Raw genomic sequence first — 26,133 nt, 5'->3', positions numbered from 1 at the left:
GGAGGCAAAAGCTCTTTGGGTGGGAAACCATAGCGTATAAACTGCAGATATGAGGGAATATCGAATTCTTTTTTTTTTTTTTTTTTTTTTTTTTTATTGAAAGTTCATGGCAGTAGAATGTGACCTATACACAGCAGTAGATCTTAATACAGGCAAATAAATATACATACAACAGAATAAATATACATAATAGGAATAAGAGCTCAGCTGATATAGCGTAGGGCAATAAATACAATAAATACAATGGGTTGATAGCAGCGCATACATTGGGCATTAAAAAAAAAAAAAAAGGCTAAAAGCCTCCACTTTTTACCCGCCTCCATGATGCCACCGGCGCCCAAATCCTTAGCCCCATTTCCCTGGATTTCACTCCCTTTAGGTCGTATAATTCTGACTCAATGTTATGTATCCCGAGCATCCTGCAAATCCACATTTGGAAGGTTGGGGCCTCAACATCCTTCCATGCAGCAGCAATTAATATTCTAAGAACGGCTGTTGATATAAAAACGAGTGCCTCTGACTCTATACTTAAACCCGTTCTAGCTTCACACCCTATTATTAAAAGTGTAGGGGATAGGTCTATTTTGACAGCTAGCAGCCCCTCTAAAAACTTTTTTTCGATTTCCTTTTTAATGGGCCCTAATTTCACACAGCTACAGAACATGTGCACCGCATCAGCGGGCCCATTTCCACATCTAGGGCAGTTGTTATCCGCTCTCTTTCCCCAGTCATACAGTTTCGCCGGTGTATAGTATAAATTAAAGAGAGTCTTAAAGTGCTGTGCTCTTAGATTTGAGGAGCGTAGGAACCTTTTATCCATTTGAATAGCTCTATCCAGATCAATGTCAGGATCTCTCAGTTTATCAGCCCAAGCAGCCTCTGTCTTGAGCATGTCATCAGGTAACGATTCCAAGAATAACAAATACATTGTCCTAATTCTGCAGCCACCTCCCTTCATATAGTCTAGTAGTGTACAGTCTTTTGATATATTTATGCTCAGCCTTTTTGATTTTATTGTATTAGACAGCTGCATATATTTAAACTCTTGACTGCCTTGGAGTGAGAAACGTGACTTCAGGAGTTCAAGGGGCCTCAAGACTTCATTTGTCATCACTTGACCTAATGTTGTGATACCCTGTCTTTCCCAATGTCTCCAAGGGCCATCCCTGCTTAGATACGGGAATAGTCCTGATTTCCAAAGTAGGGTATGTTTATTAAACTTTGGAATGCTCTGGTTTTTCTGTATAGAGGACCATAGCCGCCAGATGTCTTCCAGTATTTTATATCCTAATGCCTTATAAAAACGTTTATCATATTTTCTAAGCAATACCTCATGTGCTTCACTCCCTAGAGCCAGCTCATAGATAGATGGGATATCGCCCTGCATCCTATCCTCAGGGAAAAAAAGTATGCCATTTCTGTAAGCCGGCAAGACCAATTGTAAAACTTAAGATTGGGTATACCTAGCCCACCCTTTTCCTGGGGAAGAGACATATATTTAAGTGATCTCCTCACCTTGCCATACTGCCAGACAAAATCCATGAAAATTGCCTCCATTTCCTTAATCAGTGTGTCATCGATTTTAAAGGGGATGGACCTAAATTTATATAGGATCTTCGGGAACATTGTCATTTTAATGACATTGACCCTGCCTATAATTGACAAATGAAGAGTATCGATTCTTTTTAGGTCATGTTTCATCTTTTCCAGTAGTGGCATAAAATTGTCTTTAATGATGTCCCTTGGCTGGGCATTAATTGTTATTCCTAAATATACTACTGAGTCTACGTATCTCTCATCAAGTTTGGCTATATTTCCTGAACACAATACCTGTGTTTTTGCCACATTAAGTCGATATCCAGAGAGCCTCCCAAAGTCAGACGTAATACTTATTATTCCCCTCATGGCACTGTCTGGATCAGTGGTGGTTATGGCTAAATCGTCCGCATATACAAGGATTTTGGTGTGAAATCCGTTAATGACGACTGGCTTTATATTAATGTTGTTCTTTATTAAAGTAATTAGGGGGTCTATATATAGTGCAAAAAGAATTGGTGAGCACGGACACCCTTGTCTCGTGCCTCTCGTAATATGAATCTGCCCAGAACTCTCGCCCATAAGCTGGATACTAGCAGTTGGATTGAGGTACATAGCCTGAATTGCCTGCAGAAATCTAGGACCAAAACCTCTGTCTACCATCACTCTCCACAAATAGCTCCACCTAACGCGATCAAACGCTTTTTCCGCGTCGAGGAGGATCATTGTGACCCCCCCCCCCACCAGCAGCATGAATATCAAATAGGGTTATGGCTCTTCTAATATGGTCAGTAGTATCCCTACCAGGGACAAAACCATGCTGCCAAGGAGAGACGAGGGTCGCAATAATCCTCCCCAACCGTGTAGCCATGATCTTTGCATATAATTTGTTATCGCTGTTTATTAACGATATGGGCCTGTAAGAGCCGGGGCTATCCTTGGGTTTCCCTTTTTTATGGAATACCACTATATTGGTTTTGGTCCAAGATTCTAGTATGATTCCAGTATTTATAACCCCATTGAATAAATCTAGAAGAAGGGGTGCCGTTTCGTCCTTCAGGTGTTTATAAATCTCCAGAGGTATGGCGTCAGGCCCTGCTGCCTTACCTGCTGCTAAATCTTGTAGTGCCTCAGAGAGCTCATCCATAGTGATATTCTGCTCCAAGGTTTCTTTTTCACTAGGCGTGAGTTTAGTACCTGTATCCGGCCAGTTTATTCCCGGGTCATCTATATCCATCTCTTCCTTATATAGATGCTCGTAAAACCTCCTAAAGACTTCAAGAATTTCAGTTGGTTTATTATAGATCTGATCCCCTTCTTTAATTTCAGTGATAGTATTTTTTGATGTAGCCTGTCTTATCCGTAGCGCTAGAGCCCTACCTGCGTTCTCCCCTGTTTCGTACATTCCGGCTCTACGGGTTTGATATTCTGCTGCAGCTTTCTTGGCCAATTGCCGTTGGATATCTGCCTTCATGGTATTTAGCCGTTCTAAACTCTGGACGCCCTGCATCCCATGGCATACGTCTCTCCTATGTTGTTCCTCGGCCTCCGCCAGTTTTGCCAGTAGGCGTTCTCTGTCTTCCTTAACTCCTTTCCACTTCCAAGTACTCGGGAGCGAGTCAAAGATCAATGGCGGGTGGTCCAGGTCTCCTCTAGTTCTGTCGCTTATGCGCCTGGGTTGATCTGGGTGGAGGGGTCAGTCATCCACAAGTGGTAAGCCCGGGTACTCAGGGGCAAGTCTAAAGATCACTGCCGGGGGGTCCAGGTCTCCTCTAGTCGAGCTCGCTGCTGTGCGCGGGCCCTCACCGCCTAGGATTCAATCGCCTTCGATGCCAGACTAACCCAGGCACCCCACCAGCTCGACTAGATCTCCGCCCAGATCAACCCAGGCGCATAAGCGACAGAACTAGAGGAGACCTGGACCACCCGCCATTGATCTTTGACTCGCTCCCGAGTACTTGGACCCACCAATCTTGGACGACTGACCTCCATTCTGTCAGCGCTCCCAGTTCTCAGCACCCCAATTCAACGCCAACCCTGTCCTAAAGAGGATCCCGAATTATAGAGAATCGAAACGCCGTCGACAACCACAGCGCGATTTCATGGCGCACTATTAATAAGCTCATCACTCTGGCAAATTGAACTTGTTTATTTTATATATTCGATGTAAAAGCCTATATTTGATTGTTTTTTATCACTTTGCGCCGACCTCGCTGTCTTTCACCTTCACTTGCGTCGTCACTATCACTTCTTCATCACCTTGTCACCAAGTGCCTTTTTGGGTTGCTCCATGATTCTTTCATGTACAGTGCTGCATTTCAACTGTGCTTTTCATGTTCAAAATAATTGGTGATTAATAACCTTTTCACAAATGTACTGAGACTCCCTGGTATTCCTTCTCAGTAATACGTACTGTATGCAAAATTTAAATTGTCTTTGACATTGATACCCAGTGGGACACTGTTTTTCCTATATACCTTGGGCAGGAGCTTGGCAGGAAGACTGGGCAACGCTGTGCCCTTGACCCCCAACAGCGGGATGTAGTGGTTGCGACCAGAGCTGCTCCATGCAATACAGATTGGCTTGTTCAGCTGCCTGTCCTTGCCCTGCTCGGGGGCACCAAGCCGGGCAGGAAGGTGGCAGAGTAGTCGCTGCGCATGCCGCTCAGCGAGTCCAGCAGTATACCAGGCCGGCGCAGGACGTTGGCCAGCCAAAGACGTGCACGTTGCGCAGTCCTAGCGGCATGCCGTCGGGTGGCACGAAGAGAGGGTCGCACTGGCCCATGATGTCGGGCCATTCTGCCGCGTCGATAAAGTCACTCAGAAGCGCCCGGTAGCGCGGCAGGTTCCGCTGGAGGTGCGCCTGCAGGTTCTCCCGCAGCGCGTGCCAAAACAACTCGCGGCCCATCAGCGCGCGCGACATGGCGTGCACCAGGCAGTGCCCGTCGCCGTCCACATGCACCGGCCCAGCCCCTCGCGGCCTCCGTTGCCCCGGCGGACTGCCTCGAGCGTGTCGCGCAGGTAGGACAGCTGCCCGAGTGGTCGTGGCCGTAGCCCACAGCGTCCACGTGCTCGGGCTCTATGAGGAAAGCACGGTCTGCCAGGAGAGCGCAGTCGAAGACAGGACCCTGGCCCATGTCACGCAGCGGCTTTGCCTTGCCGGTGGCCTTATCCATGCCATACATAGCGCGCCAGGATCGGAGATAGGTACTGGCAGTGGTAGATGCTCAGGCCCAGTACTTTTACAGGTTCATTGCTGTTGTTGCTCCCGCCGCTGCCTAGAGTTTGGGCGGCACCGCTAACACGCAGGAGCGCGTTGCGGAGAAGGTTGTTCAGTACCACGTCTGGCTCATGCCGGCGACCGCACTCAGTGCACTCGATGCCTGCTGAGCCTTGGGCAGCCGGGAAGAAGAGCAGCGCCTGGCATTTGGGATCCGGGCAACTGCCCGAAAAGAGGCGCCGGTATTTCCTCTTGGGTCCCGGCTGGGCCATGCCTACTGACACCCCAGGTGGGGCTCCCTCACCAGCTCATCGCCCTCTGGCAGGCCTTTGTTTTGATTCTCTGTCCGACCAACACGAAAGCACCTCTTTGCCTTTTCATGCCTAGTATAGCCGTTGACAGACGTAACGGCCTTTCCCATCCCACCCGCCGGCTCGCAATGCGCAGGCGCGTTAAGCGTGGCACTCTTTTGGGACATGTAGTTATATTTTGCCATCTTATTCGGCTTCTGGGTTTAGCCGGTGTTTTCTGTGGACTGCAAGAACCGGCATGCAGCTGTGTCGGGAGTGTTTACCTCACAATGCACGCTCGGACCCATGGCACTAGCAACTGACGAATTGTCAACCAGAAGAGCGACCTGCGAGAATGTAGGCAGAGACCTAGTTAAAGGGCAATGGAAGCACGGTCACAAAATATCCATTAAAATTAGCCGCCATTATAGAACGATTTAATTTTCCTTTGAAGTGGAAGAGTACCTTTTAACACCCAAACATCATCGCATCTTAACTATTTGCTTCAATCAATTGGATAAATGAGTGTATCTGAACAATAAAATCAGCCGCTGGCCAACATCAACACCCAAAAAAAATTTATGGCGGCAAACGTCCGAAAATTTCGGATTCGGGGGCGTATTTTGGGCGTTCTGAGTGACGGATGACGTCAGTCGAAAGAACGCAAAAAAACACACCCCCGAATCCGAAAGAGACGAGGCTTTAAAGGAGTGATGACCCTCTCCTCCAATGGCTGGCCTCCGTTTAGGAAGCCAGCCAATGGAGGAGAGAGGCGGGTTCAAGCCCCCATACTCCAAAACATTAAATCTCCTCCCGGAGACTGCGCAAGCGCAGCCTTCGGTCCTCGACCTAAAAAGGAGTGGTTACACTAAGAATTCGCAAAGGATGGTATGCTGTCCTCACTTCATTATATACTACATCGCAGACTGGGACCATCTTCCTCTGTCCACTTTGAATGCATGGTGTGCCACTCCAGGACACAGGATAGGTCCTGGACCTTTTATTGTCAGGCACAGGCCTAGACAGCTGTACAAACGCTAGGGTTGCATGATGACGGTGACCAAATAAAAGTCAGGATACCTGATTCACATGCATTCAATCACTCAGGGAAAGGGCACATGCCAGGAGACGTTTCTGTTCCAAAACCCACATTTCAAAGCGTTAGTCTTTGTACTTTTTTGGCTATTACATTAAAGTTGGAGAAATAGTAATGTAGTTCTCTTTTTTAATACTTGTCTTTCCGTTCTAGACCTTTTTTTGAATATTTTGAAAGTAATCATGTGGCCGTGGGCTCTGAAGAATACCCAAAAGTGCTGCGTAAGATGACAAAAGATGCAGCTTCGATACAGCTGCTTATTAGGGACTCCAAAAATGTAGCAACACAGTCTTAGCGGGCACAGAATAGGTAGAGGTCGCCTATTACACAAACAGCAAGGAGATGGAGAGAATGCTTAAATGTATTTCCGACTGGGATGTGATGTGAGCAATTACCAGTAGCTTTCATTTTTCACCCACTGTGCCACTCTAGACATAGTTCAGCCATTTGGAAATCGTCTTACTCCTGCTGCAATAGGAACGGTTACAAATAACCCTCTAACTATCCTTCCCCTCCCTCCTCCACCACCACCCTGCCATGACAGGATGAACAGCAACCCCAGACCTACTTGGACTCATCTTTGAGGTAAAGCTTAAGAGCATGTGACCTGAACTAACCAAAATTACTCAATGATTCAACCTATCCGAAAGAACCAGTTGCTAGTTCACACTCACAAGGGTTACTTGAAAGGTTATAATATCCACCGCCTTCCCGTGGAGCATCCCAGTAGGGAGAACCCTTGACATACAAACAATAACACTCACACTGAACTGAGGCATGAGACCTCAGTCTACCTCTTTGCATCTAGCATGCCAAGAGGCCAAGCATGTTTTGAACACTGTGCTATTTAAAAACCCTATAACATAAACCATGTTGTCAGTCAATTTTTATATTAAATATCTTCAAGGTTTTACTGACAATATTGATCTGATATCTTAATACATTGTTTGCTAATGGAATGCACTGTTTCCAACCCTTATCAATAGAAAAGGCCAGATACAAAAAACATTTGATTAGCTCTATCAATTTTTTTAAAAATTATGTTCTACATTGCTCCTACGTGTGTAGAGTATTTGTTGTGTGGTTTTGAAGAATGCTTGCAGTGCTGTTGTCCATGATGTTGGTATGTGTTTGTGTGTAAGTTATGAAACCTTTTTTCACAGTGCAAAGCGAAAATGTCACTCATAATTTATTAATCTTTTTTGTGTCTGATTTTCATCTAACAAAGGATCCCTAGAACCACTGTTGGATGCTTTCCATATATGGTCCATATCCAGACCTAGGGATGGGGGAGTTCAAAGTTCACCGGGTGCGCTTCTTCGACTACCTACCTTCAGGAATCCGCTGTGTAGCCTACAATGTACCATTGGACCGCTTGGCAGTTTTGCGTAATGATGGATCAGTAGAGATTTATAACTTCTCAGCTAACTACTTTCAAGAAAAGGTAAATTACTTAATTTTTTGTTGTTAATGTTATGTTTTTTGTGTATTTTATTGAACAAATACACTTTCAAACAGGGCTTCATAGTAACATTTTGCCACAGAAGCCAATGTCTCCCAAGCTAAAGATTGTAGATGACAACCCATATTTAGGAGCTAATATTCTGATTAATGACAATAATAACTGAAAAAATAAGATCAGGCAAAATAACATTTAAATTAATTAACTACTATAATTACATTTTATAGGAAGCTAGCTCTTTTTACAATATATCAAAAAGAGCTATATTTCATACAAAGAGTCCAGGTATTCCCTTGCGAGTGGACTGGGGCTTGCACTAGCAATCCTAAGGTGCTCTTCTAGAGGGTAGTGTGGTAGAGCAGCCTTAGGTTTCTTAGAGGGGAGTGTTAGCTATTCACAAATACACACAATAGTCAATAAGGAGTTCCACACCAATTTATACAAATAGCACGTATCTTCATATATATTTAGGCACCAGATGCAATAGGCTTATTTAAGTACGTTTTTCAAGTGAAATACTTTTATATTTTATAGTTTCCACACAGTGCAATTTTCAGAAGCTGCAGTGTTATCCTATTGGAGGAAAAGTAAGTGCGGTTCAGGTACAGTACAGTGACTTACGGAACCATTCTCCAGGATTTAAGGTGCGTGGTGGGCAAGGGCCAAGGCAGAACCCGCAGAACAACACCAATGGGCTAGGGCGGCCAGGTGCAGGGGTGCAAAACAGGATCTTGTGCCCAATGGTACTCTATGGGGATTGGTCACGGCATAAAGAGGCTGCAGGCTTTGACTGTTTGGCCAGTCGAGCTGAACCAGCAGGGGTCTCACGCCTCACGATGCTTGGGACGTAGGGACAACTGTGGTCCTCTTCTCCACGGCCCATGGGCGACTGGTGCAACGGTGTCCTTAGGCATCTGGTTTTTCTTACAAGTAGCAGTCGCGATAGAAGGGACCTGTGTGCAGAGGCAGCAGGCAATATCTGAGAGTTCACCAGGGGGGAAACCACAGTGGACTCAGTCTTTTGAGGGCTAGGGGGCCACAATGGCACAGTTTGCCCACTTCAACTCTGGCTTGGAGTGACGGGTGCAGTTTTTTGAGTCGCAGTCCTCTCAGGAGTCTTGGGGTGCCTGCAGGATACAGGGCAGCAAGTCCACTATTTTACGGGAGGTTCCTGGGTGAAGTACTGGCAGGTTTTCTGGGTTTTGGGGACTCAGCAGCTGCAGGATAAGTCGTCTTTTGGCGCAATTGTCAAAGTCAGCGGCAAGATCGGCGCCAAGTCAGTTGCTGGTCTTCTGTTCTTGCAGTTGCGACTCTCCACGTCTGACGTTCTGCTATCAGGTCTGCAGGATCAAAATTTCTAGTGCCATAGGCTCCCCAAAATACTGAATGTTTTTGGGCGTTAGCGGAGTATAGAGTAGTAGCTGATGGGATAATGACCCTTGGGGTCACTACGCCTCCTATATGGCTACTCCCTATGGGAAGTGGGCATAACTCTGTTCTAGAATTGCTAAGTTTGTCCAAAAAAAATAGTCTGTCTATGTTGTTTTTTGGGACCAGAGAATGATTTCGAGCTATACTCCGTCGACCATGCCGATTAACATACTGAGCATGCCCTATATACCCTCTGTCCATTGTCTACAGATAACCCCATAGGCCATGTCTTGTGGTTATTCAGACTGCCCAAGTGTCATTTCCAAAGGAAATGCCGTGTTCCCAATACCCAAAAGGCATCCCGGCAGACCGTGACCTGCAGAAACATAACTATTTTTAATTATCTTGGTGAAGCGCAGTGGCTTATTTCTTAAACTTTGTAAGCCCTTCCTCACCTTTTGTTCTTAATTAGTAACATTGCCTCCCTGTTCCTCGAATCCTTCTATCTTATGTGCTAATTTGTATAGCTTGTTTGCACTCTAATGTAGTCTCAATCTACTGCAGACAACAGGGTGTTTTAGAGACTGAAAAGAACATCTGTCAAAAAGGAAAAGCACGGGGACAAAAAGGAATAATCCTTGTTGTTAGCGTGGTTCGCCCGTAAATGGTGGAATCCCGCTGCCGGCCTAAAAAAATCCTAAGCATTTTACCACACTTGGAAGTCTAGTGACTTCAATTATCTACTCGACCTAACTGTCATGTAGTTGACCCGTAAACTTGCCTTAAAGTGTGTGATCCTAGGCAAATATTTTATTTCACAGAGTCTCCTTTCCCTTCATTATCACATATGCGAGCACCTTATAATATGTGTGTTCAGAATTTCTGCTGTACAAACAAACCCTCTTTTGTTTGGTTAAATATACTAAACATTTGATCTACATACAATAAGAGGGAAGCCCTCATAGAGTGTACACATGACCCCTGACTTAACTCTTAGCTCACAAATAGCCTTGTCATAAGAGTGGGGTCAGGAATGTTTCTCAATTCATGTTTAAAATCTCAATTATAATAAATATATTATTATACATAAGCATGAAGTGGTAGCGCACTGCACATTTTCCATTGAAATGGCCACAACCATTCTCACTAACATGCAGTTTTACTAATAAATCTATATAGCTTATAAACAATAGTGTGTGGAAGTTGGGTTTTTATATTATCATTTGCACCTCATCATGTAAAGTGCTCTCCACCACTAAAGATCAACATATAGATATGAAGGTCTCAACCGCCCTCTCCATGTCGGACAAACTAAATAAAGTGCTGGCCTCATGAACATTTAGGGTCACCATGAAGACAGATTTGGGGCACTGTCATTTATCTTAATCGCCTGAAAGATGACCACAGAAAGCTGGCAGACAAGGTCGCAGATGGGGAGAAAACCCTCTCCGCTCTGCGACCCCTAGCAAAGACACAGCAGGAGGCCCTGCTGGAGCTCTGGAGCTGGGTCACACGGTTGGAGGGGAGAGCAGATGATTTGGAGGGGTGCTCACTGAGGAGCAACATTCGAGTCCTGAGTATGCCGGAGGGGGTCGAAGGACCAGAATCTATCAACTACATAGAAACCTGACTTAAATCCTTCAACCCAGCTACAGAAATAACACCCTTCTCCGTGGAGAGGGCGCATCCGGTCCAAGCTCTATGTCCACCACCCTGAGTACCCCCCACGGCCACTACTGGTAAAGCTTGTTCATTTCCAGGACAGAGATGCAGTGTTGCAAGCTGACAGACACCTTCCATCCGTGTGGAGGACAAACATGTTCTGCTTTTTCCTGACTATTCCTTGGTAATACGTCAGCGAGCATCCTTCCTAGAAATGAAGCGCCTTCTCCGCCAGAGGGGGATACACTAGTCCCTACTGTTCCCGGTGCGCCTCAAGATGTTACACAAGAGTGTAACAACTTTCTTCAGAGACTCGACTGAGGCCTTCAACTGGCTGGAACTTTGCAGGCAAGAACACCCATGTAGAGAGCCAGAGCGAAATGCACGAGTACAGGAATCTTTGAGCAGGCATCGCCACGGAAAGAAAGTCCAGCGGCACCCCAGATCTCAGTCCTGTGGTTCCATCACATGATCCCCCAACCTAGAGCAAATTATCGCGGAACACACAAGGGGCCTGCAAGCGGGAGCAGACCTGAGTCCTACCTCCCTTACCTCAGACGGGGAGAGAGTTCCCCACATTTTCACGTCTGAAGAAGACCATAGCGGCACCAGCACCTTCCGAGCAGGGTCAGTGACCCCACTACTGGTGACCCGTCAAACTACAGAGATGCTAGCTCTCCTATCGTACCTTCCTCTCACCTCTAGTCAGCTTGGGTAACTAGAGCACATAACCAAAAAGATAGAACCATAAACCCTCTGGGCACTAGGCCCACCAGACCTCCTAGTCCCCCATGGGCCTTCTACAACTGTGGCTTGAGGTTCTGACGTACTGCCTTTTGCGGTAGGACCCCAGTAGTGGGACTGCGTCCGACACAGTTTTTACTTCTTGCCTTGCTCCTCCCTGACACCCGACTCTTATCACACAGTGGGCCGGCATCATTGATCATAACAGCAGGCTACAAATGGGGTATAGGTGAAATCCATGCAGCACCCCCTGTGGTGTCCCCATCCCCTCATCATCACTAAGACCCTCTCATGAGCCCCACATCAGATATTAATTTCCTTACCCTGAATATTCGACGAATGCACACAGCGCAAAAACACAATGCCGTCTATTCCAACATTAAGTGCCAATAAGCACAGGTGGTACTACTCCAAGAAACACACCTAACTACAGGGGAACTAGATAGACTGGACAGGCACTGGTGGGGTACCTTCTGCGCCACTACCTACTCCACGTTTGCACAAGGGGCAATAATTTGGCCAGTTACATCATGACATGACATGCAGCATACAACAATTGTGTACATACATTTACAAATTGTAGTTGCAATCCTTATTAACATCTTGGGAAACCAAACCATCTAGTCACTGCTACTTAGGTGTGGTACGCAACTACAGCCATTGAATTTAAGCCACCGCTCCTCCCTTCACCATAGCTCCGGGCTGTGTCCCAAACAACTCCCTAATTGGGCTCATCTCAACTCTATATTCATTCTGTTCACTCTGCTTGTTTTGTCCGCTCGGGAGCCTCAGGAGTCCCTGCTCTGACCCTGAGTCCCATTTCAGGAAATCTGCAAATAAATAGATGCAGAGGGGCGTTATGCACTTACAGTGGGACTCTTAGATGGCCAACCGAGATTAATAGGCAGCATTAATGCACCAAACACTGAGCAAGGGAAATTCTGTCGCATGTCCTAGCCCAGTACACCCCATCACCATGGAATCTAGGAGGGGATTACAATTGCATGCTCGACATTTCAAAGGATAGATCTCCTTCCATTAGCAGGAAAACAGCATTAGAGGCTATTTCTCCAGAAACGCCCATATGGCATCCTCCAGGATGATAGAATGGGACGCCTTCAAAGTCATCGCTAGAGGGGCCTGCATCTGGCAGATAGCAGGGGTCCGCGTAACTCCAGAACGTAACATGCAAACGACAGAGCATAGATTGGCAGCCCTGACCAAAGCCGCAGCGGACACCGGGTCGGTGTCGCTGACACAGGTTGCGGAGGTGAAGCCCAAGTGCGAGGAAGTGCTAGTGGATATACAAAACTATAAGGCGCATGCGGCCAGGGCACATCGGGTGGGGGACAAATCCTAAGCATTGATGGTCTGACTGATACGGCAGGTCAGTCATGCTACCAATCACGGAAATAGCTGATCCTTCAGGAACAGTGGCCCACTCGCAAGCAGACATCCTACAAACCTTCAGAGACTACTACACAGGGGTATATATCGCTCTGGATGGGGACGTTTCGGAACTCGCTAATGAATTCCTTACTGTCCTGGCCTTGCTCCGAATCACCCCAGCCAACAGAACTACCCTGGACACGGAGATCACCTCAACCGATGTGAAACGCGCAATCAAAACCCTTGCACGCACCAAGGCGCCAGGTCAGGATGGCCTACCACTGGAATATTGCAGTACGTTCTCCACTCTGCTGACACCCCGGTTGGTGGACATGTACAGAGCGGTGCTTAAAGAGGGAATACTCCCCGGCTCATTGCACAAATCTCTCCTGGTGTCGTTCTTGATCAGATAGGGACCTTATGCTACTAGCCTCTTACCGGCTAATTGCCTTATTATCGGCATATTTTAAAATCCTAGGTAAGATTCCGGCGGATCGATACACTCTGGTTCTCCCAGCGTTGGTGCATCATAACCAATGTAGGTTTGTGTCGGGTAGAAATACCTCCCAAAATATCCGCAGACTATTCCCTGTTCAGGGACCAGGTACATGGCCGATTTCCCCATGCCGCTTGTATGGTCATGGACTTGGAGAAAGCCTTTGATATCCTGACATGGCCTTATCTCTTTGCAGTGCTTCGGCACATGGGAGTAGGCCCCACACTTACAACTTACACAAGATTACTTTATGCGAAGCTCCCATCCCGAGTCCACCACGGTCGCTATATCTCGACTGCCTTCCGGATGGCACGTGGAACACGTCCGGGATGCCCACCGTCCCCCCTCCTCTTTGCCTTAGCGATGGAGCCCCTAGCGATTTGTCACCACGGGCAGGGTAAGAATTGGTGATCCCACTAGCGGGAGCTACTCGTAGTGTGTCCCTGTACACAGACAACCTGTTACTGTATGTTCGGGACATTACAATGAACCTCGATCCTCTCTGGGCCACACTGGCGTAGTTTGCGGTTTGCTGCAGTGGATGGGTTGAGAATCAACTGGGTGAAATCCACTATTTATCCCCTCAGTCCTGACCTACCCCCGCACGAGGTATACGCCGGAGAGGTTAGGCTCACATGGAGTGCATAGGCCCCCCCCTATCTGGGAGTCGGGCTTTACCACTCCCCTGGGGACCTTTGCGAGGGCAATTACCTCAAGGCCCTAGCAGGCATTTGAACTCAAGTCGGCTTCTGGAAGACCCTACCTTTGGCTCCTACCGGGAGAATAGCCCTGGCGAAGATGATCCAAGTACTGCGTCTCCTCTATCATCTCAAACACCTCCCAGTCATTCACCCGCCCCATTTTCCAGGAACTTGACACCTTGCTCCACTCCCCTATTTTGGGGCAACGGACGGCGTAGAGTCTCCCTGGCCAAGATGCAACTGCTAATCCACTTGGGAGGGTTGGTAGCCCCGTCAATTCGGCGCATATTTCCTTGCAGCGCAGCTGTAATGGCTATTGTAATGGACGGCGGGACCAGTGGCGACTCATCCGCTGAGGCAGAGGAGAGTCGCCCCACTCCCAGGAAGCAGTAAAAGAAAGGAAAAAATAAAATGATAACATAATGTAGCGTGGGAGCCCTGGTGCTTACCGTTTCTAACAAGAAGCCAGGGAGAGGACAGGATGGAACACAGAAAAGGCAGCGGCGACAGTCCATCTGGCTGACCGGGAGGTAATTGAGATTTTTGGGGAGGTTTATTCGATTTAGTTTTCCTGCCCCCGCATCCAGACCCCTAGCGTAACATTCCAACACAATTTTTGGAGTTGCCCCACTTAACAAAGTTTTTGGGACACTGAGGGAGGTTACGTGGCTCACAGGCATCACCACATGGGAAGCCTGTGCGCCTGGAATATTCCGGCGCCGGAAGCAGTGCAAAGTCCAAACATGGTTTGCGTCCAAAGGCGGCCTGGTCGGGTGCAATCAGCAAGTGGGGTGCAGCAGAGGAGGACGCAATATGGCGAGAAGAGGTGCGTGGAATATAACGTCGTCGGATCTCCACGGAAAGGGCCGCACTCCTCCAGAATTTCTGACAAAAGTTTAAAGAGGTGCAACTGCCCCGACTACATCGAACCTAGTCGCGGACAACCAGCTCTGAGCCTTCTCCTTTGGCCCCAGAAATGCCTCTGCTTTCTTGAAGGCCCACACATGACACTCATGCACAAGTATACTTGACAACCTTCCCTAGAGGCCGAACTGAGTAGCATCCTGACTGAGCCCACAACCCCAACAATATAGCCACAAGTGACAAATACACGCCCACACCCAAATACTTAATAACCCACCCCATGTTCGTCCCCGAGTTTACAGTTAGTTAGCGGGTCCTAAACCCTTAATTTCCTATTTTCTTTTACTTTTTTCCACCACGGGACACAGCAAGGGAAGGGCAGTCCCCCTCCACCCCCCCCCCCCCCCCCCCCCCAGAGGACAATAGACTCAACTAAGGTTAGATGTGATTTCATTGTATCTCATTTTGTTATGCTCCTACCCACTTGTAACAAAGATACTATACCTTTGTAATTTCTACCAGTGATATGCCTATATCTGTGTAAGTAATGATGTACAATAATCCTTTAATGTGGAAAACCTAATAAAATGGTTTGAAAAAAAGTGCCGATTTGTTTTCATCCTATTAAAATCTGTGTTTCTATCCTACATAATTACGAAAATAGTGCTTTCCTAGATTCTGAAATGTATTTTGGAATATTTGTACAGTTCATTTACAAGCTTTTTATATGTTGTGTGTTAGAAAGAATCCTGCCAGCCTTCCATTTTACACTTATCTTACAGCACAGTTCTCTTTATAATAGTTTCAACTTTGCAGTCAGAGAAAGAAAAGTAAATCCCAATCTCCAAGATAAAATAAGCAGCAAATTGTAAGAAGACATATGGTGACATTTGACCTCGGTCTTTGAATGCAGAGCAAATGACAAGATAAAAAGAAGGTTTTAAAGCATCTTTATTGTTCATTCATTTTCTTAGTGAACAGAACAATTCTTCTTTGTAAGCTAGCAAGAAAAGGCCAGTAGTCCCTAAAAATAGCTCACCCTGATAAGGCGGATTTTATCATAGCTAGTGGGTAAGTAGATTTCTCGATGCCTGTGCTGGATGTTGTGAAATTATGTTGTTGGTGGCTCAACGCCCTCAAAACCGAGGTGATGGTACTGGGGAAACATCCTGATCTGTGGGGTGCCAGCTGGTGGCCTAAGGAGCTGGGACCTCCTCCAAAACCTGTCTCTGAACTTAAAAATCTTGGCGTCTGGTTGGATTCCAAATTAACCTTCTCGTTCCATACTAAGAAGGTGGCATCTATGTGCTTCGGCATTTTACGTGGTTTGAGGCCTATCCTCAAATTTTTCGATACCCCCACTCGCCAGATGGTGATTCAAGCTAGCGTATTATCGAGGCTCAATTACGCTAGCTCACTGTTTTTAGGCGCCAACCAGGCGGAAGTCCTGCGACTCCAACGGGTGCAGAATGCGGCAGCCAGGGCCCTGGTGGGCCTGCCGCATTTCTGCTCAGCCCGCAGCACAATCTTCAAATTGCATTGGCTACCAGTAATTAGACGCATAGAGTTTAAGACCCTTTGTTTTGCGTTTAAAATTTTGAAAACTGACACTCCCGCCATTCTCCAGCACCTCCTGACTTCGTATACCCCTTTGCGCAGCCTTCGTTCTGCCGGCCAAAACCTGGCACTTGTTCCTCGTTTCCAGAAATGCAGATTAGGTGGCCGATCGTTCACGGTGCTGGCCTCCAAATTGTGGAACGCACTTCCTGCCCACATTCGCTCTTTAGATGATCTCTTTGCCTTCAGGAAAGCTGTTAAAACTTATTTTTTCCCTCTGCCTTATTAAATTACCCCTTTTTTTCTGTCTTGTTAGTTATGTTACCTTCTCAGATATAGCGCCAGGACGCCCCTTCGCTGGGGCAGCTGTGCGCTCAAAAATTCAATTAACATAACATAACATATTCGAAGGTGTTTAACTTGCGCATAGCGGTGGCAGTTGGGCACGAGAGGGAAATTGATACGGAGTGCTTGGTTTTAGGCTATAATCTGAAAGTACTCTATGTCAGGGATGAATGGGTGAAAGGAGTTCTCACAGCAATGATAGTCCTTCACGGAGTTAGTTTTATGAATTCAGTTTAGCAAGCGAGTAATGAATGTAACACAGGTAAGAGCAGACTTGTTTCTCTTCTATTTTGAATTATGAAAATATTTTGCTCCAATTTGTGCAGTTCTTTTTTGTTCTTTTCCACTCCTCTGAAACAGGTGACTCCTAAAAATGTTGTTTGCTGCCTACAATATTTTGTTGAGGAGCCACTGGATCATGTGGCAAAATGTGTATCCACTTACTGATCAGCTTAAAAAAAAGACATTGCAAATATTCTTGCTAACCATATTTTTGGAGTGATGACAACACAAGTACATCTGACCAAACTGAGGAATGCTAAATTGAGCTACTAGAATTTGAACCATAGGAGACGCGTAGCGTAATTGCTTGGACACAGCAGAATGGGTGACTAAGTATATTGTAATATTGTATTTAGATACAAATAAGCAGCTTGACTCGATAGAGTGGTCATTTAGGTTACATGTACTAGAGGGCATGGGTCTACAGCGTAAAATAATGTCATGTATGAAATTATTGTACAAGTCAAGAATGGCAAGAATCAGTATTAATAGGTTAATGTCCCATCCCTTATTTTGAAACTGGTGCATTAGAAAGGTATGCGTGCTTTTGTTCACTTTAATGTTAGAGCCTCTAACCTACTAGCTCAGTCCCACTACTAAGGGGCTTTCTCTGAAAAGACAGAATTTAATTATAGGCCAACAATGTTTGTTGTATATCGCAGCTAGATGGGTCAATTGAGCAAAATCAATATATCTTTAAAATATATAGTGATTCTATGGATTTGAGTGAAGTTGGGCTAAGTCTGGTGAATACCATATTCATGGTCGGATTCCATCGCGGCAGCCGGACTCTCCCTTTTTAATCAGGACATAAGGTTTTAAGTATCTGAGCTTATATATTACTACAGATGAGGAGTGATTCTATGAGCATAACTTGCAAATCTGGTGACGTGTATTCACTTGTAAGCATCACAATTGGAAAACACCAAATAGCTCTGCGAGAGTACACTGCATTATAAAAATGATTTCTTTTTGCAGAATGTACCCTTCAGGCCCCTGAAGGGATTTTATGATCTTTCCTGTTGGAGGGCTGTGCTGTAATATTGCACTGGATACACTTTCTAGAGAGGTACATGGACCATATAATGGTTGTATATCCCTTCTGAATATACATAGGTACCACCTGGCTTCACCGTTGGTGGTAATCAGTGAATGGACTTTGTGGTCACAAGAGGAACCATTGTTAAGGATGAATATAAAAGTTCAGAGAAATGGTTATCTCCGTTTTATATACAGTGGCAAACATACTTCCTCCATTAAGATGGTCAGATGAACCTGGAAGATCGGCACAAACAAAACTGAATAGAAAGGAAAGATTACGAAAAACACCCTTTTGTGGGTAGCGAAAGTTGGGTAGGTGGTTAGCAATCATAAAGTATTAAGTGAATGGGACCTAATAGATATAAGAGGAATACCATATGTATGGCAGGGGTGTGGAATTCTTATGGCCCGACTCCCAGGACTTATTGTTTGGAGCCAAGTACAACAAGTTTTCATGTTTATTTTGTCCTTGAACAAGTAAGCCCAACACCACACAGCACTAATTCCTTGGCTGCCAGTTTACAGTACCACATTATAGATCAGGGCATTGTCTGCAGTTGAGGTAATATTTATGTCCATATGTTAATGCTGTTCGAACTTGTATTTATGGTTCATTATTACAATGCCTTTCTGATTAGGGTGAGTGCTCCGAGGTAACGCAAGCTCGGACTGGACTATTGACAGTGGTTCCAGTGTAAAAATGTGAACAACGTTTGGGAAGTTTAGCAATATGAGGCTACATACAGTGCTCTCGGAATTCTCTCTGATTAGATGCAAATATCTTCAGAAGCTTGAAAGCAAGATTCAGGATCCTTTACTTTCCCAAAAAAGTGTTCACAAAAAATGCAACTAGGAAAAAAAACATTTCGCTAAACTGCTGTGAAATTGTAGGTAGAATTTCTTTGAAGCATCATTTAGTAAAATGTGCTTATGCATGCTAGTATGTCCAAACAATATTCGTAATGGAAAATCAGTGCAGCCAGTTTCAACAGGATAATGGGAAATATGTAAATAAACAAGCATTGGCAAAGTCAATAGGTCTGTTATTGGTGGTCAGCCTTCTCTCTTTGTCAATTCGTGTCTGGATAAGGTTTTTGTAAAATTTTGTGGGAGCTTCCAGGCCCTCACCATTATAACAAACATTGTCAAAAAGCAATAATATTTTTTGTATTCAAAAAGCACACATTGCCACAGTAGTCCCTGGCACTGAACAAAATGACTTTGTGTACGATGTTCCCCTTGTGAAAGAGCAAAAGCCAGTCGATGGGTAGGTAGATAGTTAAAGTATTTTAATATAAACTAATGTTCTTGGTTAACTACAGAGCTAATTATGGGCCCAATTCTTAAAGAAAGTCACAAAATTCCACCCATGATATATGTCCTTGCATTAGTGCAGAATTACAGCTCTCATGAATTCACATGTATTTACAGAAGTAGGCCAGGAAATCGTAGTCCTAGAAAATATTTGTGAACTGTTTTTAGCACGAGCAAATATGCAGATATAGATTTGCTCATGAGAAAATCTGCTCACTCCAACCACTTTTTTCCCTAACCTGGAAGAAGGTTTACTTCTACCATTGTCAGAAGTAAATTTCCAACCTTTCTCAGCATGGAAAAATATGAAAGAAGAGCTGGTGATAGCCCCTAAAACATGCAATTTAGTAGCTTTGCTCAGACTCAAAAGGGCATTCCAACCCTGGACATTGCTTAATGCTAGTCATGGTATGTAGATCTGCAGTTAAGTGTCAAAATAAGGAAATTGCTAGAATTCAAACTGTATTATAGTATGAGCCCTGGTATAATCAGAAAGACTAATATCAGGGCTTTTATAGAATGAGATTGCTGCAATAATTTGTCGCTGCAATACGTGGCACCAACGGGACAAGTGGATTTTTTTAAAGGACAAGTACATTTATGAAACAACCTGTCCATGGGCAAGCCAATGTTTTATTAAACTCCACACCTCTGTGTGGGAATCCAAATGTGATGCTTTGTCTTATGCAATTGTCAGAAGCATAAGATGCCTAGATCTAGTTATTTTTGAGTACCTCCAGTTCGAGAATGGGCTGTAAAGATTTGTTAAATCTGGTGAGGTGGTTTCTGTTTTTTGTATATGCAGAACTAAGGCAGTATATTTTATGTTTTTGTGGTCTGGCTTGACTGCCCAGATGTCGCCAGACAGTTATGTCAGCATCACTAGAGAGGGGCTTTGGCTTTGCCTACATGTTGGAAGTCAGGAGTTCATGTTTTGATTGGGCAGAAGCTATGTGCTTCCACAAAAAAGTGCTTGCCCTCCACACGGCTATGATAATTTTGTTTAAGCTTCAACTTTCAGGGGTACCCACATGACATTGGAATGCTATAAAAGTGTCTTAACTAACAGGATAATTTATGTTGTTTTTCTCTGGCAGCAGATTTGTAAGTCTGGCTTGACAGTGCAACTGTCACTTTACCTTTTAACCTACATAAATATTATTGTACCGTTCTTTGCTTCCTTACAAATACATACCTGTTCCCATACTATTTATTTGTAATGCTTCATATTTCCATACAACATCCCTTTAACTGCTATGGTGTGGAGGACTGCTCTGTGCCGTACTCCACACCCGTTCTTGTGTGCTGAGGGCTGCTCCAGGCCATCCTCGCGCTTGAGGCAGGAATTCCCTCTGGTGCAAGCACCAGAGGGATTTCCTTTTATTTATTTTAGCCTCTGGAGCTGGGGAAAGAGCACTGATATTATTTTAGGAAAAGTGAAATGAGCCTTTCACTGCTTCGGTGCTCGGGGCCTATCTTAGTGCCTCGAGCATCAAAGCACACGGGAGAGGTATCGTTGGAAAGGAGAGAATCTTCATTTTCCAATGGTACCTTTCCATAGTGGCTACCTGCTTGGAGATCACAGCAACAGGCTGGGCCCCAAGCAGCGATCCATTCTACTAAACACCAGGAACTCTTCTTTGTGATGGTATCTGCCCCCTCACAATGTGCTAGTGCTCACCCCTGACTCAGTCTATCTGCCTGTCTTGTGTCAAATTGGAGGTTCTAACCTCCAATCTGCCCCTCCTCCCGGGCCAGGGAAAGTGCCTCGTACTCGTGCTGCACTAGGGGTAGCGCATTCAAGTGAAATACAGAGTGGCTTTGAAGCAGCCTCTTCGTGTTTCACTATGCAGGCGGCAACCGACCTGCACTTTTAAAGGGAATTCGAGATCCCTTTGCAGGTAGGTGCAGTCACTGACTACACCCGCTGCAAGGGGATGTCTGGGGTCTCCATAGGACCCCATTTCCCCCTCCATAGGGCTGATCTTAGGAGGCACACTGACCACCTTATAGTTGGCACAATGTCAGTGCACCTCCTGAGAGCATATTTGCCTCTGAGCCTGTATCTGCAATACGGCGCGGGCGCAGAGGCAAAGAGATTCCTTCATTTGCATGAGGCATACCCCCATGCAGATGAGGGAACACCCTCTTGAGAAAGTGCGGGCGCTGTTTGTGCACCAGCGTCTGCGGCCCCATCTGAAGTACCAAAGTGCCCTAGGGGTGCTTAAAGCGGGCGCAAGTGTCTGTTGCACCCCCGTTCACTTTGTGTAATACAGCTCTGGAATTTTTTAATAGGGGCATAAATGGATTATGGCAGTCCACTGAGGCATCGGGCCCAGCCACTACCCTTTTCAAATAACCCCAGCAGGCTTTATACTCCCCCAACAGGGGCAGATTAGATGTGCCTTTTTCCAATCTGAGAAAGCCCATTAGACTGCCTGGGACTATATTTGGAGGCCAGGGTTTTTTTTTCCTAGAAGGTGTGAGGGTTGCCTGCCCGCCCACCTACACATCCGCATAGCTTTCACCTCCAATATGACCCTTACAGTTTTTCTGCTCTCCATGGGAAACCTACCAAACCGAAACATTCCTGAAAACTAGATATCTGTGGGAGTCCAGAGTGGTATGCCTTGTGTGAATTTCATAAAGTGTTCTTACCCACCATGCCTTCAATCCTCAAACTTTGACTAAAATTGCACATTTACCTTGCATGTGTGTGAAGTAAACTATCTGAATCCGCAGGAATCTACAAAATTCCTACCAACCAGCATTCCCCCACATGTCCCAATAAAAATGCTACCTCACGTCCCAATAAAAATGCTACCTCGCTTATGTGACTTGTTCTAGTGCCCCCAATCCGCACAAAAAAAGCCAAGGTCAATAAGAGTCACTCTGTGAGACTCCCAATGACCTTGGTTTGATGCTTGCCTGTAGCATGCACTAGCACGGCTACACAAGTGGGGGCACGTTTTTATTAGGACAAGTTGGGGGAATGGTGGGTGGTTGGAAATGTGTGGCTCCCTGCAGATTCCAGAACTTTCCATCACAGAAATGTGAGGAAAATTAGTTTTAGTCAAAGTTAGAGGTTTGCAAGGAAAGATAGGTAAAACAGCCTGGTGAGAGCCACGAAAGTCGACCCATCCTGGATTCCCCTATGTGTCTAGTTTTCAAAAATGGAAAGGTTTGCTAGGGTTCTTCTAGGTGCTGGCTGAGCTGGGGCCTAAAATCCACAGCTGCCCACTTTGCAAAATGCAAGTCAGTTTTCAGTGGAAATGTGTTGTATCGATGTTGAGTTTTGGGCAGTTTCTTGTTGTGTGCACTAGGCCTACCCACACATGGGACATACCATTTTTATCAGAAGACTTAAGGGAATGCTTTTCCTCAGGTAGCGGCTGAGCTAGGGCCCACAATCCGCAGCTACCCACTTAGTAAAAAAAACGGGTCCATTTTGAGTGGAAAAATGTGATGTATCCATGTTACATTTTGGGTAATTTCCTGCTGCTGGTACTAGGCCTACCTGCACAAGTGAGGCACCATTTTTATCTGAAGACATTTGGGAGCATAGAATAGTAGGATATTCATTATTACCAAATGGATTTTGCTGCATTTGTGGCATCCAAATGTAAGCCAGTGTGTAAGAAAGAAGACATTTAGAAAAAAATCCTCTAAAATCATATGCTCGTACGGGTACCCTCAAATTCTGAGATGTGAAAAAAAACACTGCTTCTAAACTCCATAGCTTGTGCCCATTTCAGAAATACATAGGTTACCCTAGTACCTATTTTTCACTCTACATATTTCACCATACGAATTGGTCTATCCTCAGTCCACAATGAAAAACCATTCTACGGTGCAGCTCAGTTGTTAGTTCTGTGTACCACGGGTTCTTGGAGAACCTACAAACACTATATATATCCTCATAGCCAAAAGGGTCTAGCGAACATAATCGTACATTGCTTTTGTAAATCGGCCATCGTGACCAAAAGTTACAGATGAAAACATTATCACAAATAGCTGTTTTTTCCTACTCGTTTTCACAATTTTTTTTTCAACAGTTAGTTTCTTTGGGAAATCCTTGAGGGATCTACACACATGACCCCTTGCTAAATTCAGAATTTGTCTACTTTTCAGAAATATCTAGCCTTCCTGGATCACCCCTGGGTTTCACACTTGTGTGCTCCACAAACCGAAAGTAGGTTGAAAGCACAACAAAATAGAACACATGGGGTACCTTTTTGAAAAATGCCTAAACTGTGGTAAAATAATTCGTTTTTTTGATTCAGCTCTGCATGTTCCTGAAAGCTGGGAAGATGGTGACTTTAGCACATTAAACCGTTCGTTGATGCCATTTTATGAAAAATACCAGGCACTTTTATCCACAACTCATTTTTCATATTTTTCCCCAAAAACTCAAAATGTCTATATTTTGGCTATTTCCTCGGTGTCCTCTAGGGGAATTCACAAATCCTGGGTACCTTTTAGAATCCCGAGGCTGTCGGACATAAAAGGGCACAAATGTGGCGTGGATGACTTATGTGGACATAAAGTTATGAAGGTCTAACCCCGAAATAATCTAAATAGCCAATAAAAGGCTTAGCGCTGGAGGGAAGGCCTAACCGCAAAAGGGTTAAAGCCAGACCGATTGGCGGTGCTAATGCCTGTTTATCATTCATATAAATAAAAACGTGAATCAAACATTTAAAAAAGTCAATCTGAAGACCGCCCAATCTGCCTTCTATTGCTCTGGAAGTTAGTATCAGAATTGTACTTTAATGGTATATGTATGTCGAATAGCAGTATTCAGTTCCATCTGGCTTTGTATACTTACTTTTGTATATGTTTTCAGGTTTTCCCAGGTGATGAGACGAGATCCACAGAAGCCATTTGTTGGGCTGCAGGCAGTCGTCTTTTCACTGCTGGTCTGGATGGCAAGATCCTGGAGTACGACTTGGAAAATCTGTGCATCAAATATAGCTTGGATGGTTTTGGGGGTCCCATTTGGGGCATTGCTGCTAATCCCAGTGGCTCTCACTTAGCGGTTAGTATGCTGTAGTAACCACCAAATTAAATGAAACAGCTGCAGTCCCGGTCAGAGTCTTTGTTTACAGTCTAGGAAATTGCTTCGTAGCAGTCTGTGTGTAGCGGTAAGTCTTTCTAGAGTGTGGGTGCATAGAAAAGTTAATGTTTTTGATTCCTTTATAGACTCTTTGACTTTCAAGGCAGGTAAAGTTGAGACAAAAGGTTGTTGTTTTTTGACCACCCAATATTGCAAGCTTGCTGGCAAAGGAGTCTAGTTTGCTGTTTTTTAAACTTTGTAGATAATCTGTATTTTATGGTTGGTACCGGCTTGCGCAAAGGTGGGGGACATTTTGAATTTGTGAATATTGAGTCTGTGTATTCAGACTGCATCCAGTGAAGAAGTGCGTGAACACATAGTGGAACTAAAACGTAACAAAATTCAAGTTAGCAAGCATGGAAAGTTGTAAGAGACAGCTTGATTCCTGTAGGAATTTCTGGGTAACCAGCATGATGAAAAAGGGCAAAGAATTGTGGAGCTCACAAAGAAAACACAGGACAGACAGAAAAAACAATGCAATAAAATATAAAAGAATACATCCTGCCATTTTGATGTCACAAAGAAAGAGGATTGTACGTCCATGAACATCAATTGGAAATGTGAGCAATGCTGAACTGATATAACCGGAAATTTCTGCCAGTAAATAAAGCAATAACACTCATTTAATTGTTTCCTTGTGATGATTCAGTAATGATCAAAGAAAGATTGGGTCATAAAACAGTCTAAAGGAAATTTAATTAGTGCATCCAGAAACTTCCATTGAAAGGTCAATCAAAGATGAAAGCGTGTCCAGAAATTCTGATACATGGTTTATACTGTGTCCGTAATCTTGGATCAATATTTCCAGGACAGAGGTCTGCAGAATCTGAAAAGCTTTCTTTGGGACTGCCATGCTGGAATCAAGGGGACACTGGATAGCATGTTCACATATTTTTCTGATAAGACCCAACGTGTATAGCATGTCCAAAAATTCCAGCAATGACATCTCTTGTTGCAGTTCTGATCGAGTAAGCACATACCTAACTACTTGTTCATTACCTCTTGTGTAGTAGTCAGACAAATGAGATAGAACCATGCCCAAGAAAAGAAGGGCTTAAGAGCTCCCATGTCAAGAACTCCAAAGGAAAGGTGTCTCAAATACATAAAATGCCAAACCTGTAAGATTTAGCCTACCTTGAAGATGCTCTGGAATTGTAGAGCCAGACTACATAACCTGTTCACAAGTTCCTGTTGAAAGATTAAGAAGTAGGACATACTACCAAGCATTTACAATGCAATGGTCTCGGCAATATTATAGGTAGAGCTATTGGTATTGCTCATTATTTTTTTTAATCTTTTTTGTATCCCTAAATAAATGGCATTGTCATTTCAATTGGTATTAGCTTTTATTTGCATATGTGATACCTATTGCATTAGCAGAGAGAGAGTGAGGTAGAGAGAGAGTGAGGTATTGAAATAGAGAGAGAGTGAGGTAGTGGGAGAGAGTGAAGTAGATAGAGTGAGGTAGTGAAAGAGTGAGGTAGTGAGGGAGAGGGATGTTGTGAGGTAGTGAGATATAAGCATAGAGTGATGTTGTGATGTAGTGAGATAGAGAGAGGTAGTGAAAGAGAGTGAAAGTGAGTTAGTGAGATAGAAAGAGTGAGGTAGTGAGATAGAGAGTGATTGAGGTAGTGAGTTAGAGAGAGAG

At 44.8% G+C, this 26,133-nt stretch overlaps 1 protein-coding gene and 1 pseudogene across 2 annotated transcripts in view; one reads left to right on the top strand and one right to left on the bottom strand.

The window, feature by feature from the left end:
* UTP4 (UTP4 small subunit processome component) overlaps nucleotides 1–26,133 on the top strand; it is a 145,953-nt gene that overhangs the window by 54,068 nt on the left and 65,752 nt on the right. For both annotated transcript variants that reach the window (XM_086945769.1, XM_086945770.1), the window contains exons 2-3: nucleotides 7,370–7,585; nucleotides 24,216–24,407. In XM_086945769.1, the coding sequence (XP_086801895.1) occupies nucleotides 7,391–7,585; nucleotides 24,216–24,407 (387 nt within the window). In that variant the 5' untranslated portion in view covers nucleotides 7,370–7,390. The remainder of the gene's footprint in view (nucleotides 1–7,369; nucleotides 7,586–24,215; nucleotides 24,408–26,133) is intronic.
* Nucleotides 3,936–5,027, bottom strand: LOC147677871 (deubiquitinating protein VCPIP1 pseudogene; annotated as a pseudogene).

Source organism: Lissotriton vulgaris, chromosome 12 (genome assembly GCF_964263255.1).
Source record: "Lissotriton vulgaris chromosome 12, aLisVul1.2, whole genome shotgun sequence".
Classification (NCBI taxonomy): Eukaryota; Metazoa; Chordata; class Amphibia; order Caudata; family Salamandridae; genus Lissotriton; species Lissotriton vulgaris.
The sequence above is the reverse complement of the archived record's forward strand: the minus strand, read 5'-3'. Positions and strand labels throughout refer to the sequence as shown.